General features: G+C 36.9%; 1 protein-coding gene across 1 annotated transcript in view; it reads left to right on the forward strand.

Moving 5' to 3' along the window:
- Cnbd1 (cyclic nucleotide binding domain containing 1) overlaps positions 1-16,980 on the forward strand; it is a 416,492-nt gene that overhangs the window by 287,448 nt on the left and 112,064 nt on the right. Inside the window, exons 7-8 of the mRNA XM_051198441.1 lie at positions 13,249-13,386; positions 15,898-16,030. Coding sequence (XP_051054398.1) covers positions 13,249-13,386; positions 15,898-16,030 — 271 coding nt within the window. The remainder of the gene's footprint in view (positions 1-13,248; positions 13,387-15,897; positions 16,031-16,980) is intronic.

Genomic DNA, 16,980 nt, shown 5'->3' on the forward strand with positions numbered 1-16,980 from the left:
AACCTCATTACCCCTTCTCAGGTGTTGTAATCACAACAACAGAAAGTAAGTAAGGCAGGTATCAATACATGATCATATGCATGTTAAATGGCAATATGTAAAAAGCCTTATAAAAGTGCATAATAGTTGAGATAAAATGTGATAAGATCCTAAAGCTGCACTGTTTTCTCCCAGAGAGGAGGAAGCTGCAATTACTTCTAGAGAAAAGTAGTACCTGTGCATGCAGCATTAAATGTTATTATAAAATTTATTGATTTAAGTAATGATTTAGGAATAAAAGTGGCCATGTTATTTTGGGCAAATAGGAAGTCTGCCCAACTATGTTGGAAAACAAGATTTAACTGAGAAGGACAGAGGAGAGAAAAATACAAAGGGCCAGATCTTCCTGCTTAATTATTCAGTATGTGGAAACTAGAAAAAGGCAAAAAGCATCCCTCTATCTTTCTCAACTTTATCTTATATCTCAGGACTTGGAAGATGTCATTCAAAGGCTCTGGTTTGCCTGCTGGTTCAAAACTGGATTCAGCCCATAAGTTTTCCATACAGAAACATTGAATAGTTTAATCCTGGCCTCTTAACAGCGCGAGTGGCCAGCTCCTAAAGACTTTCTTGCTATTATCTCTTAGCTTTCCAGTTCCTGGAAATCCTTCTTCTGCATTATTTTTTCTTTTTAGACATAGAAGTACCTGAACTCTGCTCATCTTATGAGATATCCCATCTGATTACTAAAGTCCCTAAAGAAGAATTCTCCTACGGTTTTACTGTCTGATCATCCATGGTACCTTTCCTTTGATGAGGATCTTAAATAATACAGATTTCCAGCAAGCTCACAATTTATAATTAGTATAACACCGAGGATATAGTAAAAAATGGAAAAACATAACTAAGGAAAGAACTAGTGAACAGAAATAGGTATGTAAAGGACCTATAAGATTTTTTATGTCTATTTATTATTTTTTAATTTACATGGTGATCCATGTAACTATCTTTGAAGTAATAATCACAAGAAGTCTGAGATAACAAAGCAAGATTAAATATGAATATTCATGACAGTTACAGGGATATGCAAATCAAGTCAGAATGGGAGTTTAGTACATAGAGCTGTTAATAGCTATAGGTTTGAGTTTGGATTCACTGGCAAAATTATGCTATAAAACATGAAAATGAGGAAGGCACAGATCTCTAAATGAGTAAAGTCCTTGGATTTCAGATGATATATTTATATGATGATATCTTCATGAAGGAATTTCTGTAAGTTGTTTAGATGGGTTTGGCATTCCAGTAGCTGGTCAGCAATGACAAATGGTTTGGGAGTTTTCCAAATAAAGGTGACATAATGACACCAGCATTTTCAGAATGAGAAGCTGTTTAAAGGACAGAATAGAGACCTGGAGCTGATTCCTTGGAAGAGACCCCATTGAATTAGCAAGGAAATTGTGTGTAGCAGAGAATGGGTTCAGAGAGCTTTATCTCCATTCTGGAAAATGTTCATGTGTATGACACTGCCTGCTTTGCTCACTATGTAGCACAGGCAATTATTTATTTCATTATTACTAATATTTATGCTATTTTTGGTTATAATAGGAATTGTAGTGAGTAGAAGAGGAAAATGAATTATATTTGGACCTTTTACATCTCCATTTTGTAATATCAATCTTCTCTTCCTTTCCCATTCTTTGTCCATGGGAACTGAAATACTTTTCGTACTACAGACACTTGTACAGTGGTAACATTACTGACTGCTATAAAACCAGATGCACTCAATTGACTTGAGGGTTTTTCTCTTATTGATTGTTCTGTTCTTGTACAAATAAATTAGGTAATTTTCTACATGACATCAAGCAATTTGAGTTTCAGTAGCTTCCACAAGCTTACTGTCTTGGTGTTTGTCTACTTATAGATAAGCCATCTTCACACTGTTCTGTTCCTAGGCCACTGTAACTCCACGGTAGTTTAGGGGTGAGTGGGGTGAATTTTATTTACCTATTGAGGTTGTTGAATTTTGGCAGAAATCAAAGTAAAATGCTTTATCTTTCTGGTTATACTTTTTCTGACCAGTGTAAAGAAAGTTTTCTGCTGTATTGGCAAAGAAAAGGTTTTTACTATCTGACCTTTAATATAGTCAGCATAATATGTGTCTGCTGTTCCATGAAGAGGTTTGGATAATGGGTAAACAAGAAGTCATGGTATTGTGTATGAGATATGTAATTAAGTAGTTTAATAATATTTGTTTTTATTCAAAATTTCAGAGTAATTGATCGAATCTATTTCTTATTTATTTATTTGTTTGTTTGTTTGTTTATCAATCTGTGCCTTATTGTGTGCATCTGTATGTGCATGTGTCTGTGGATGCCAGTAGAGGGCATCATATATTCTTTGAGTTGGAGTTACATGATGTTGTAAGTCATCATATGTGGATCTGAGGACGGAACTCTATTTTCCTGCAAGAGCAGCAAGCACTCTTAACCACAGAGCCATCCTACAAGCTCCTGGAATATATCTTTACAAATCTGTTTAGGAAGAAAATGAATGTTAAAGAGGAAAAAATGGGTATTGAATTATCTGTGGAATACGGGAATATGGTGGAATTTAAGACTGCACTGTAGTTAGGATTTATCCTATATCTTATGTATGTATGAAGAATAAATGGAGACAACTTGTGAAGATTCAAGAAACCAAGTGGCAATATGTTTTCAGGGGAATGGAAAAAAGCAAACTGAGAAAGGACTGTAATGAAAAAAGGTAGGAGACATAGAAACTAGATTATCTGCATAATAAATACTTACTGAATGGTTAAAACTTTTATGTAAGGTGGTGATTAACTAAAATTATCCCTGTGTACAAAAGTATAACTGAGTATTATTAAATGGTGATCAGAGTATAATAAAATAAAAAGAATAAAAAAATAAAAAGTAAAACAAGGAAAAGCAAAAGTAATAAGCCTTTTAAACACTGAAACTATTATAATTTGTTCTTGCAACCAGCTATCTAGATTATTTGAACATTTAAAAATGATTTTTTATTTAAAAATTTCATACAAATTAATTTTTGAAAATTCTAAAGACCTCAGTTTTGAAATAATAATGAATACTAAAAAGAATAATGATTGTTTCAATTTTCAGTATTAAATACTCATATCCTTGGGCCTTTCATAGTTGACTCATCACATACAGAGAGCAAATGGGAGTAACTCAACCAGCTGTTGCTCTGGATCAGGACATTACAACTCTCTAGATTATGTCTGCTACTTACAGTTCAGAATTTTTTTGTGAAGGTTTGTGAGCCTTCTATGTCTCAGTGAGTAATATTTATGAAGTTCAGGTCATATTGGGTAATAGAGAATTTGGTCTTTTGCATATATGACACAATTGGCTGATGTAGCAAGGTTAATTTATATCCCAAATCCTAATTTTAACAATATGACCAGTAATTACAAACATAAAATTGAAAACTACACCAGTCCTAAGTCAAAAAGTTACTTCCAAAACCATATTACTTGATAGCATATAGTAAGTTTCAAACTTGTGTCCTCAAAGGGTTTCTCCCACTGTGATCTTAATAGCTACTTACCCTCCCTCAGATGCAGACAACTGTCAGATGAACACAGGTGAACTTCTGTGGCTGCTTCTAGTGCTGCAGGTTATAGTCACCTTGATTTTCAACAAATCAATCCTTTTTTCTCTTCTTGGAAGCAGACATTTTGATTAACACTATTTTTTTCCTTTCTATATTCAAAGACCAGTAATATAAAAAAAATGACATTATTTTGTTTGGTTCTGCACAGCACTTTTACTCACTAACATCATAAATCTTATAGTTTTCTCCTGAGATTCTTGATGGTTTCAAAGTATAAAGCCAAAGCTTTGAAGTCAGCCATAAGTTTTACTGTGTGTGTCTTCCAGCAGATTGCCTCTTCATAGTGTCAGCTTTTCCTCTACACTTACTTGATTCTTCCCAATTGTTCATTAAAGAACATCTTCAGTGTTTTATTCCAATACCCACTGACATTTCAATTCACCCCTGAGTTGTCTTCTATGGTGTATATTGACTACTATTTCTCACATTATAAACATTTGGAATTAAACTCCAAGTTATTAGAGGTGTATACAGACCTACTGATATGATTTCATGTAGATAAAGTATAAGTGCATACTACCTGCTGCTGCTCTGTGAAGACCAAACATTATTTTTCCAACTATGGGAATAGGCTAGGCTGTGGAACGCGATTTTCTAATATCAGAAATGTTCCTCATGTCAGACATAGTATTGTAGGTTTTGAGTTGCCAAAAACAAGTACCAGGAAGCTGATATTTGTGCTTTTCCTGACTTGTAAATGGCAGAAAGTTCCAGTGGTCTTACCCATAGTTAAATAATTATATTTTGTCCCTACCACGTTCCTGATTGAGCACAATATAAATGGCAACTATGTTTTATTCCAAAATTTTAGTGAGATAATATTAAAAAAGTATGAATGAGTGTTAGGTTTCATTCCTATATAGAAGCATTCTTTCTTTCGTTTGACTTGGGGTGAAACTCACAGCTTTGCACATGCCAGTCACTTTCCCACTAAGCTATATTTGTAGCCTTTAAAACAATTAGGTTGACCTGAGCTAAGGAAATTGATAGCTGGTAAAACATTATTTCTGGGTGTGGTGTGTGTCTGGTTATGGTCTGCCTCTGGGTGTTGTGTGCTTCTGAATATAATATGCCCCTGGGTGTTGTGTGCCCCTGGGTGTGGTATGCCCCTGGGTGTGGTGTGCCCCCGGGTTGTTTCAGGAAGATAAGTATTTGAATTAGTAGACAGAGAGTTAAGAACCACATTTATCAATATGAGTGGGCAATATTTTGTCTATTGAAATACTGAGCAGGATATAAGTGTGGAAAAAGGTGAAGAGAGGGCCTCTGCCAGAGACCCACCTATCCAACAGGACCACCCTGAGTCCCCACCTCCCCACCTGCCTGATGTTTGACCCCCATCGCCTGGCCCCTGCCTCAGAGACCTCCTAAAGAGATTGGACCAATCATAGTTACAGACATCAAACTCCTGACCCACATAAGGCCACCAGGGGTATAGTGTAGAAAGAGAGAGAGAGAGAGAGAGAGAGAGAGAGAGAGAGAGAGAGAGAGAGAGAAAGGGTGAGAGTGACCCCACCAGCACCCACTGAAAGAAGCAATGGTAAGACAGCAATACAAGAAAGTACCTAGTAAAAGAAAGACAGCATGACACCACCAGAATCTAGGGACTTTACACCAACTAGACATGAACACACACACACACACACACACACACACACACACACACACACACACGAAGCATAAGAGAACAACTTAAAAATAACTGCATAAAAAGATAGAGGCCCTCAAAGACAATATGAGAAAATCACTTAAAGAAATGGAAGAAAAACAAACAAAAATTTAAAGAAATATAGGAAATGACCAAGCAAAAAAATGCAAGAAATGAACAAAGCTCTTAAAGAAAGTAAGGAAAACCAAGAAAAAACAAACAATTGAAAGAAACAACTCAAACAGTTCAAAACTTGAAAATTGAATAGGGATAAAAATAAAGAAAACATAAACTGAAGGAATGCTGGAAATAGAAAAACTGGGCAAACGATCAAGAACTACATACACAAGAATAACCAACAGACTACAAGAGATGGAAGAGAAAATCTCAGGCATGGAAGATAGAGGAAATAGATTCATTGACCAAGGAAATCTTAATCTAACAAATCCTTAACACAAAACATCCAGGAAATGTGGGACACTGTGAAAAGGCCAAACCTAAGATTAATAGGTATAGAAGAAGTCAAAGAAGCCCAGCTCAAAGGTGCATAAAACCTATTCAACAAAATCATTGAAGAACACTTTCCCAATCTGAAGAAGGACATGCCCATGAAAGCACAAGAAGCATACTGAACACCAAATAGACTGACTAAAGAAAAGAGACCCCTTGACACATAATAATCAAAACACCTAACATATAGAATAAAGAAAGAATATTAAGAGCAGTGAAGGAAAAAGGCCAGATAAATTATAAAGGCAGACCTATCAAAATTATACCTGATTCTCCATGGAAACTCTCAAGGCAAGAAGGTCCTGGACAAGGACAAGGACTAAGAGTTCATAGATGCCAGCCTAGGCTATTGTACCCAGCAAAACTCTTAATCATTATAGAGAAGAAAACAAGATACTTAATGACAAAGTCAGACTTTCACAATCATATCTACAAATCCAGCCCTACAGAAAGTTCTGGAAGAAAAACCCTTGGGAAAAACCCAAGGAAGTTAACTATGCTCACAAAGACATAGGCAATACATAACCCCACTTCACCAAAACACAGGGGTAAAGCAGGGCAAATATATTCACAATACCACCGCCAACAACATATCTAAAACAATAATTAACAATCACTAGTCCTTACTTTCCTTCATTAATGGTCTTAGCTTGCCTATAAAAACCAACAGGCTAACAGAATGGATACAAAGACAGAATCCATCCTTCTGGGGCAGACAAGAAACACATCTAAGCTCCAAAGACAGACATTACCTCAGGGTAAAGGGTTGGGAAAAGATCTTCCACTCAAATGGACCCAAAAGCAAGCAGGTGTGGCTATCCTTATGTATCACAAGTTAGACGTCAATTCAAAATCAATAAAAAAAAGATTAAGACAGTCATTTTGTATTCAAAACAGGAGAAATCCATTGGCACATGTAAGGATGGAAAAATACAGCCTAACTCTCCAAAGACCCCAGGAAACTAGAAGTCTAAAAAAAAGCCCTAAATACCTTAAATTCCAGACTCTTTCCCCTGGTAGTAAGTAGGCAAAAGGTAACATTCTTTGCTGTTTACAACAGGACCTGTAAGTACATGAATACAGGATATGAACTTTGTCACCTCACCCAGGAGCCCGCGCAAATGCTGACCTCCGGGGTTATAGAAAATTGATTGGTCTATAAATCCTGGGTTTGGATGGATTAAATTGATTGGTCCACACCCTGCGGGCTCTGGATGCTATGAGATGATTGGTTTAAGATGTGCGGGCTTTGTTATAACCCTATAAAAGCTGTCTCAATTCTGTTCTCAGGGTCCCCAGTCTTCTACCCCTGCTTGGAGCATGACTGTGGACCTCAGTGCATTTGGAATATAAAAGACCTCATGCTTTTACATCAAGAGTGCTTCTCGTGAGTGGTTTGGGGTGTCGCCTTTCCTGAGTGGGAGTGTGAAGGTCCATGCTCTGCAGGTCTTTCACACAAAGTCTCAATTCTGAACATCTATGCCCCAAATACAAAGGCACACATATTTGTAAAAGAAATGCTACTAAAACTCAAAGCTCACATAAAACCTCATACATTCATAGTGGAAGACTTCAATCTCACCTCTAGATAGGACTACCAGACAAAACTTAACAAAGAAACAAAAGACCTAACAGTAGTTATGTTTCAATTGTATTTAACAGACATCTATAGAACATTCCATCCAAACACAAAAGAATATACCTTCTCTGTTCCACATAGAACCTTCTCTAAAATCGACCACATACTCGAGGACAAAAAAAAAACCTCAACAGAATTAAAAAAAAAAATGGAATAGTTCCCTGTATCATATCAGACCACCATGCTTTAACATTGGAATTCAACAACAACACAAATCGCAGAAACCCTACAAACTCATGGAAACTGAAAAATGCACATTTGCAACATACCTGGGTCAAAGAGGAAGTAAAGAAAGAAATTAAAGACTTCCTAGAATTCAATAAGAGTGAGGACACAACATAACTGAACTTATTGGACAACTTGAAAGCAGTGCTACAAGGGAAGTTCATTGCACTAAGTGCCCATATGAAGAAAACGGAAGATAGTCACATTAGAGAATTAACATCACAACTGAAAGTCTTAGAACAAAAGAAGCAAACTCACCCCGGAGGAATAGATGCCAGGAAATAATCAATTTGAGGACTGAAATCAATAAAGTAGAAACCAGGAAAACAATACAAAAAAATCAATGCAACAAAGAGTTGTTTTTTCTACAAAATCAACAAGATAGACAAATCTTTATCCAAACTAACCAAAATGTAGTAAGAGAACATGCGATTTAACACAATCAGAAATGAAAAGGGGGACATAACAACAGACACTGAGCAAATCAAGACAATTTTTAGGTCATATTTTGAAAACCTGTACTCCACAAAATTTGAAAATTCAAAGGAAATTGGCAAATTTCTGGAAAACTATCACTTACCAAAGTTAAATCAAGAACAGATAAGCAACTTAAATAGACCTATAACCCCTAATGGGATATAAGCAGTCATCGAAAGCTTTCCAACCAAAACAAAAACAAAAACAAACAAACAAACAAACAAACAAAAAAGCCCAGGGGCAGATGGCTTCAGTGCAGATTTCTACTAGAAATTCAAGGAAGAGCTAATACCAATAGTCCTCGAATTGTTCCACACAATAGAAACAGAAGGTTCATTACCAAACTCTTTTTATGAGGCCACAATTACCTTGTTACCCAAGCCACAAAAAGATACAACTAAGAAAGAAAACTACAAACCGACATCTGTCATGAACATTGATGCAAAAATACTGAATAAAATACTGGCAAATCCAATACAAGAACACATCAGAGAACTTATCCACCATGACCAAGTAGGTTTCATCCCTGGATTGCAGTGATGGTTCAACATACAAAAACCTATCAACTTGATCCACCATATAAACAAACTGAAAAAGAAAAACCACATGATCATCTCTCAATACAAAAAGCCTTTGACAAAATTCAACACCCTTTCTTGATGAAAGTCTTGGAGAGATCAGGGATAAAAGGAACATATATAACCTTATAAAAGCAATATACAGTAAACCAACAGCCAACATCAAACTGAATGGAGAGAAGCTTAAGGCGATTCCTCAAAAATCAGGAACAAGACAAGGCTGCCCTCTCTCTCCATATCTTTTCAATATTGTACTTAAGTTCTAGCTAAAGCAATAAGAAAAGCAAAGGAGATCAAGGGCATGTGACTTGGAAAGGAAGAAGTCAAACTGTCACTATTTGCAGATGATATGATAGCTTATATAAGCAACCCAAAATCTCTACCAGGGAGCTGATAAACACCTGCAGCAAACTAGCAGGGTACCAGCTAAACTCAAAAAAAAAAAAAAGAAAGAAAGAAAAAAAATCAGTAGCCCTACTATACACAGACAACAAAGGGGCCGAGAAAGAAAGCAGAGAAGAAACAAGAAACATCACCTGTAAGGAATAAGGTTTTTCCTCCCGCCACTGGTCTTGTCCTGCCGCTGCACCAGCCCCAATTAACACACTGAGACTCTGTATTTGATATAATGCTGTTGCCCAGGTACTAGTTTCTTATCGGCTAGCTCTGTCTTAAGTATTAGCCAAATCTGTTGATTTATGTATTTCCATGTGGTCTCATCTTACCAGGGAATGAGGCAGGCATCTCGTCTCCCCAGTCTCTCCATGCTGACTCCTCCTTACTACTTCCTCTCTCCTCCTTGTCTCCTAGTCTCACCTATCTTGCTTTCCTACTGGCCAACAGTGCTTTATTCATTAACCAGTATGAGAAACATATTACAGAATGACATTTCCCATCAATCACCCTTTACAATAGCCACAAACAACATAAAGAATGTTGGGGTAAAGCTTACCAAACAAGTGAAAGACCTATACAGCAAGAACTTTGTATACTTATAGAAAGAATTTAAAGAAGATACCAGGAAATGGAAAGATATCCCATGCTCTTGGATAGGTAGGATAAACATAGTGAAAATGGCAATCTTTCCAAAAGCAATCTCCATTAAAATCCCAGCACAATTCTTCACTGACCTTGAAACGATAATAATCAACTTTATATGGAACAACAAAGGACCCTGGATAGCCAAAACAACACTGTACAATAAAGGAACTTCCAGAGGCATCACCATCCCTGAGTTTAAGCTTTACTCTAGAGCTGTAGTCCCGAAAACAGCCTGGTATTGACACAAAAATAGACAGGTAGACCAATGGAATCGAATCAAATATCCTGATATTAACCCGCCCACCAAGAAACACATGATTTTTGACCATAAAAAAAAAAAAACTAAAAGTATACAATGGGAGGAGGAAAGTGTCTTCAACAAATGGTGCTGGCACAACTGGATGATGGTGTGTAGAAGACTGAAGATAGACCCATGTCTCTCGCCATGCACAAAACTCAAGTCCAAATGAATCAAAGACCTCAACATAAATCAAGCCACACTGACCCTCTTAGAAGAGAAAGTGAGAGGTACCCTTGAACAAATTGGTACAGGAGACTACTTCATCAACATCACTCTAGTAGCACAGACACTGAGATCGACAATAAATGGGACCTCCTCAAACTGAGAAGCTTCTGTAAGGCAAAGGGCACAAATGGCAACAAGGCCAAATGGCAACCCACAGACTGGGAAAAGATCTTCACTAATCCTACCTCTGACAGAGGGCTGATTTCCAAAATATACAAAGAACTCAAGAAACTAGTCACCAAAACCCTAAATAATCCTATTTAAAAAAGGGGGAACAGGACTGAATAGAGAATTTTCAATAGAAGAAATCAAGAATGCTGAAAGACACTTTAGAAATTATCAACATCCTTAGCTATCAGGGAAATACTAATCAAAACAAATCTTACTCCTGCCAGAATGACTAAAATTAGGAACACCAATGACAATTTATGTTGGAGAGGATGTGGAGAAAGGGGAACACTCCTCCACTCATTGTGGGAGTGTAGACTTGTACTGCCATTTTGGAGTTCAGTGTGGCAGTTCCTCAGGAAAATTCAAATCAGTCTACCACAGGACCTGGCAATCCCCCTCTTAGGCATGTACCCAAGTGATTCACATCCATGCAACAAAGACATCTGTTCACCTATGTTCTTAGCAGCATTATTTTTAATAGCAAGAACTTGCAAGGAACCTAGATGCCCCTCAATTGAAGAATGGATAAAGAAGATGTGGCACATTTACACAATGAAATACTCCTCTGTGTGTGTGGGGGGGAAACAAAAACAAAAAATGGAAAACAGTGGATTCTTGAAATTCTCAGGCAAATAGATAGGACTTTAAGAAACCATCCTGAATGAAGTAACCCAGTCACAAAAAGAGAGACATAGCATGTACTCACTCATATATGGATTTTGGACATAGAGTGAAGGATCACCAGTTTGTAATTCTCACTGCCAGAGAAACTAGGATACCAGGAGGAATCTAAGAGATTCATACAAGTTCCTCCACAGAAGGGGAAAGCGAGATCTCCTGAGCATATGAGGAGTGGTGGGACAGTGAGTGGAGAGGAGCTAGGAGAAAGAGAAGGGGAGGAGAGGAAAGCATGTGGGAGTGGGAAGATTGAGCCAGGGGAGGAGTAGAGAAGAGAAGACAGAGAGAGAGAGAGAGAGAGAGAGAGAGAGAGAGAGAGAGAGAGATACTATAAAAGAGGGAGGAGGCATTATAGGACTGATTCCAACTAACAATTTGAGCAACAGTGGAAAGGCTACCATAAATGCCCTTCCCAAATAATGAGATTGATGACTAACTTATCCACCACCATAGAGCCCTCATCTAGTAGCTGATGGAAACAGCTCATTCTTAATGTGTTCCTTTATTTCAAAAGATGAACTTTGCAATCATCATCACTCACGGATCATGTTTTTGACATTCTTTTTGGGTTTTTCTGGAGTTTTTGTTTGATGTGTGCTTCAAGTTGTCTGTCAATTTTCCAATCTGTTCAATTGTTCTATTCCTTTGGCATTTATACATTTTCAGTACTAATTGCATGTTATATATAAATATAATTTGATTTGCTTTATTTTATAAATAATGTATCCTTTCAGTAAATTCTATTTATACTTTTAATTTTGTTTTTCCTTCCTAAATATTTTTGTTCTCTTTTATTTCATTTTTTGATTTTATGTCTAAAGGATTAAATAGGAATAGGTTCTTTGGTTTTTAAATACAGTCATTGTTGATTTTACTTCATTTGTGTTCATATTGTTAATTAGTTATCCTGTGGTGACTGGCTTCTCCTGGGATTTCCTTTCCTTTAAAACTTATACATGCTTTTAAATATTTTATCTTTCTTGATTGTTACTAGAATTTGCATTAACTAGTCAGATGTGGCTTTTGTACTATGTGAAAATAGGAACCCTTATGCGTGCAAGTTGCTGAGATAGACTGTTTCTGAAAACTGTCAAGCTCACAGCTAACAAGCAACTTCCTGTATTTTTTTTTTCATGAATTAGTTGATGCAGTTTTTCTTGTCTGCATTTTGCATGCCCAGTGATCATCAGAGTTCCTAGGCTTTAAGATCAATTACAGTTGCTCACATTATATATTCTGTCCCATATTTGAACAAGTTCCAAAACGTAACTTCTCATGACCTCAACCCAGTTAAGGCCCAGATTCATTTTGGCTTCAGCAATGGATTCTCTGTTTTAAATATCCTTTCTTTTGGGGTTACTATGTCAAGCTCAAACATTTATTTCATCAAAAAGCAAAAGAAAACATCCTTCTCTGTTTTTTACATACAATAGTGACTATCCCCCACCAAACACAGTATCTTGTATAGCCATTTTGATTTGATGTTTTAAAGAAGTCCAGTTTTTCATGTAAATATGCTAGTTTTCCTTCATAGTCGCTATAGTTTTTCCTAGGAAAGCATAAATAACATACATACTCCCTGTGAATTGTCTCTTTTTACCATGGTGAACTATATATTCTACAGCTAACATTCTATGTTTAATATTTATCTGTCACATATTAAATTAGATGACCCTACATGTGTACACACATGTGATTGATTTGTCCATGACATAACACTGTATTCATTTCATTGTCACTGCAAACATACAAGGATGTTAACAAAGGAGCTGTATATTTAGTATTTCACTCTTCTTTCATCAAATAAATAATTATGACTTATGTATAATATTTTCCTGGCTTAAAAGGCATGAATGAATAAACAAAACAAGACCATTTCTTGTGCTATTTTCTTGATGTTGCCCCAGAATAGAAAATGTGTTAAGAAAAAGGCATGTTTGGAGATTCATGAACCATCCCAGCAAGAGTGAGGGGACCCTTCTTCCATAGTACTAGAAGTGAAAATGTAGCCTTTTTTACAGGCTCACCTATATGGTTCATACAATTCTCACTGGTGTCTATGTGAGTAGGTATCAATGTGCACAGCTGAAGTCTACCTGCCTCTTGATATTTTCCACAGCTGAGAAAGTGGAGTACTTTTGGCTCACTGGAAGTTGACCCTGAGACTGGAGTGGATGCAACTCTGCATTCAGTTGTGACTGAAGATGACTGTGAAATTCTTAAAATCCCTGCAAAGGAATATGAGAAGTTAAAATTGGTATGGTGTTCATGTCTACTTTACTTTTGAAATTTGACTTGATTATAGAGACCATAAATAATGGTTTATCTGATGAACAGCAGTTCAGCAGCTTCTTTCAGTACCCAGAATGAAAGCCAGGGTCTCCTTGGGTGTGCATTATGAGCACTCTTCTGTTTTTTTTTTTTAAATGAATTTGAAATTCATTTGTTCACTCCTTCAGCAAATAGTTCATTTATGTGTCAATACCATGTTATTTTCTGGGGACACACAATTATTTGACAGATCACATCACTATTGCTTTCAAGATCTCAACAGTCTGCACTAATTTTCTTTCAGAACGTGTGCTAGTCACTTTCTGTTATCTTGACACAGACCTAGACATACCTTGGAAAAGGAGATTTTAGTTGGGGAACCACCTTCATGTGTAACCCTGGCATATTTGTGGGCCATTTTGTTGATTGCTAGTTGATGTGGAGGGGCCACCTCAGTGGTAGTCCCATCCTGGACTGGTGGGCCTATGAGGTATAAGAAAGATAGCTGAGTAAACTGGGAGAGAAGCCAGTAGACAGTGTTTTCCAATGGTCTTTGCTTTTGCCTCTGCTTCCAGGTTCCTACCATAAGCTTCTATCCTTGTTTCTCTAGATGATGTGCTGTTATTTGAAGGTGAATAAATGTCCACTTCAGATTGCTTTGGGTTACTTTGTTTATCAAAACAACACAGACGCAAACTAGGACAGAAAGTTTGACATGCTATTTCAGAGTCATCCAAACTTGCAAAATCAGGACTATATGAAAAGGCATTAAAACTTATTTATGAGCTTTTAGTTCTTCTGTTTAAGAGGAAGTATGTATGCAAATTCATTTTTTTCTAGACTAGACCAAAAATGCCCCCTCCTTCTTTTTGAGGGTAGAGGAAGCTTCTTTAAATAATTGGATTGGAAGGTCCCTATAGTCTTCCTGATAGGTTTTTAATACAGGACTCCAGCATGGCTGATACTTGCTGGTCCAGTACTCATGCTGGGAGTAGACAAAGATACCTCCTTCTTGCTTATGATCTCAAAGAAGAAGAAATTTTGTTTGATGTAGCGACCTCATAATCAGACAACTTTCTCAGAATTACAATTTCCTCAGTTACTAGATATTAATATGTGTGAATTTCAGAGTGGTTTCCTTAAAGAAATTTCCTTGATTTGTTGTTTTCCCTCATCAGAATTAATTACACACACACACACACACACACACACACACACACACACACACACACACCGCTTTATATAACAGCTTTAGATATGTTAACATTTATAGAAATTTAAAACAATGTGAGCATGTTGGAAACAATCTGAGAGTTAAAATTCCAGCACAGTGAGGGTGATGCCTTCCAGGAGGGATCATCAAAATATGTCAAGTTATTTGGAGTAGGGACTAGGCCCTCCCTCCTGCCTATAGGCTAAGGGAGTATCCTTCCATGGCGAATATGCTCCCAAAGTCCATTCACGCACCAGGGACACATCCTGGTTTCACTGTCAGAGGTCCCTGAGACTGCCCAGGCCTTCTAACTGAGACTCTTGTTCAGGGGGTCTGTTTGTTCACTGTTGGTTTCCAGCTATCAGTCTGGGATCCATGAGCTCTCCCTTGTTTAGGTCAGCTGTCTCTGTGGTTTCCATAGCCTGGTCTTGACCCTGTTTTCTTATCACTCCTCCCTCTCTGCAACTGGATCCCAGGAGTTCAGTTCAAGTGTTTAACTATGGGTCTGCTTCTGTTTTCATCAGCTACTAGATGAGGGCTCTATGATTGCATATAATTTAATTATCAATCTTATTATCAGGAAAGGCATTTAAGGTAGCATTTCCACTGTTGCTCAGATTGTTAGTTGGGGGTCATCCTTGTAGGTCTCTGGACATTTCTCTAGATCTTCTAGATTTTTAGAGTTTAGAGTCAGTTTTCTCTTCAAACCTTTAATGGTGCTCCCTTTATTATGGTATTATGGTATCTCTCTCTCTCTGTCATTTTTTTTCGCTCTCATCTATTTGTCCCCCGACTCAATTTTCCTAGTCCCACATGTTTTCCTCTCCTCCCCTTCTCTTTCTCCTAACTCATTCTCCACTCAATGCCCCACCACCACCACTCCTAATATGCTCAGGTGATCTTGTTCCTTTCCACTTCTGAGAGGGACATTGTATGAAAGTTCCTCCTTGTATCCTAGTTTCTCTGGCAGTGTGAATTATAGGCTGGTGTTCTATGTGAGTGGGGGTGGTGGTGTGGGAGGTGCATCAGGGGGCATGGGAGGGAGGGAGGAAGAGAGATGAAACTGGGATCGATATGTAAAATAAGAAAAATAATAAATATACATATAAAACAATTTCAGTATACCTGTTGGCCACAGTGATAGTCAAATACTATTTGAATTTATCTTATACTGAATAATTGCTTTATAATTGTTATTTTCCTTTTTCCATTTTTTCTATTTGTTAGTTGTGTTCATTTTAACATTATCTCATTTTGAAATCTGATAATGGCATTCTTTTACAGGAAAAAATAAAACGTGAAAATATCCGAAAGTTGAAATTAATCCACAAGTGTCCTTTTTATGAAAACTGGCCTACTTTGACCATATATGATCTAGTTTCACTTAGTGAATGGAAAATTTTTCCTCCGGGTCATGGTAAGTTTAGTTCAGTTTCAAACTATTTTTTTTTATGTAAAATTATATCATTGGGATTTGTAATTCTTTATAGTCTCAATATTTTAAATATTTCTTCATATAGATATTCTTAATTAACAAATTATTACCTTTGAATTGGTTATTTAAATTAATTCCCTTTTTAGTTAATAAAAGGAACATGCTTTACTTCAAAACAGCTTCAGTGCAACCCTGTATTCCCCATCTCTCCATATCTCCAACTGTCCACACTCCTATTGCTCCACACTGCAAGTCAGAGTAAGGGCCATACTGTAAGGGATGGAGGCAGAAAGTTGCTGTAGTCAGTGTTTCCTCATTCTCTTGGTTGGGTAAGTTCTTAATCAAAAAGATTTCAATCAACATTTGTGTTATATGTCATCAGTGGGAAAATAATAGTTATAAGTCTTCTATTGCTTACCAAAACTTTTGAAAAGAAAGCATTTCTGATTAAATTTTTACAACTTTTGGACTATTTATTATATAAATAGTCTTTGGGATGGAAAGGAACTCTAAATGTGAAATCCACTTACACTTCACATTTATCTCCTTAACACTGGCTCTAATTTGGACACTATATTTGTGTATCTCTGTTCTGACTGTGATTTGCCACAGGAGGTCAGATGTGTAACTTTCTAGATGTGTCATTGTGTATGATTTAAAAAGTTTATAGTTTTAGAAATTTTTCATTTGCAGTTTCTAAAGCAGGTGAAGTCTCAACAAGGGAAATGGCAAGGGAAAGCCTGTGGTTTGAATAGACAATGTGGAGTGTATACACAGACCTCTTAGGTTATGTTCACATGAAAGTATAGACAGCACTGAGTCCTCTTACATTCTGTGAGAGCAAAGTAAATAAGGAAGTCAGTGGAGGAAGACTTATGAAAGCATGGCTGAGGTTTTCTATTTTTAGTAAGGAAAACTTTTGTCCTACCAGA

Source organism: Phodopus roborovskii, unplaced genomic scaffold (assembly GCF_943737965.1).
Source record: "Phodopus roborovskii unplaced genomic scaffold, PHOROB, whole genome shotgun sequence".
NCBI classification, from domain to species: domain Eukaryota; kingdom Metazoa; phylum Chordata; class Mammalia; order Rodentia; family Cricetidae; genus Phodopus; species Phodopus roborovskii.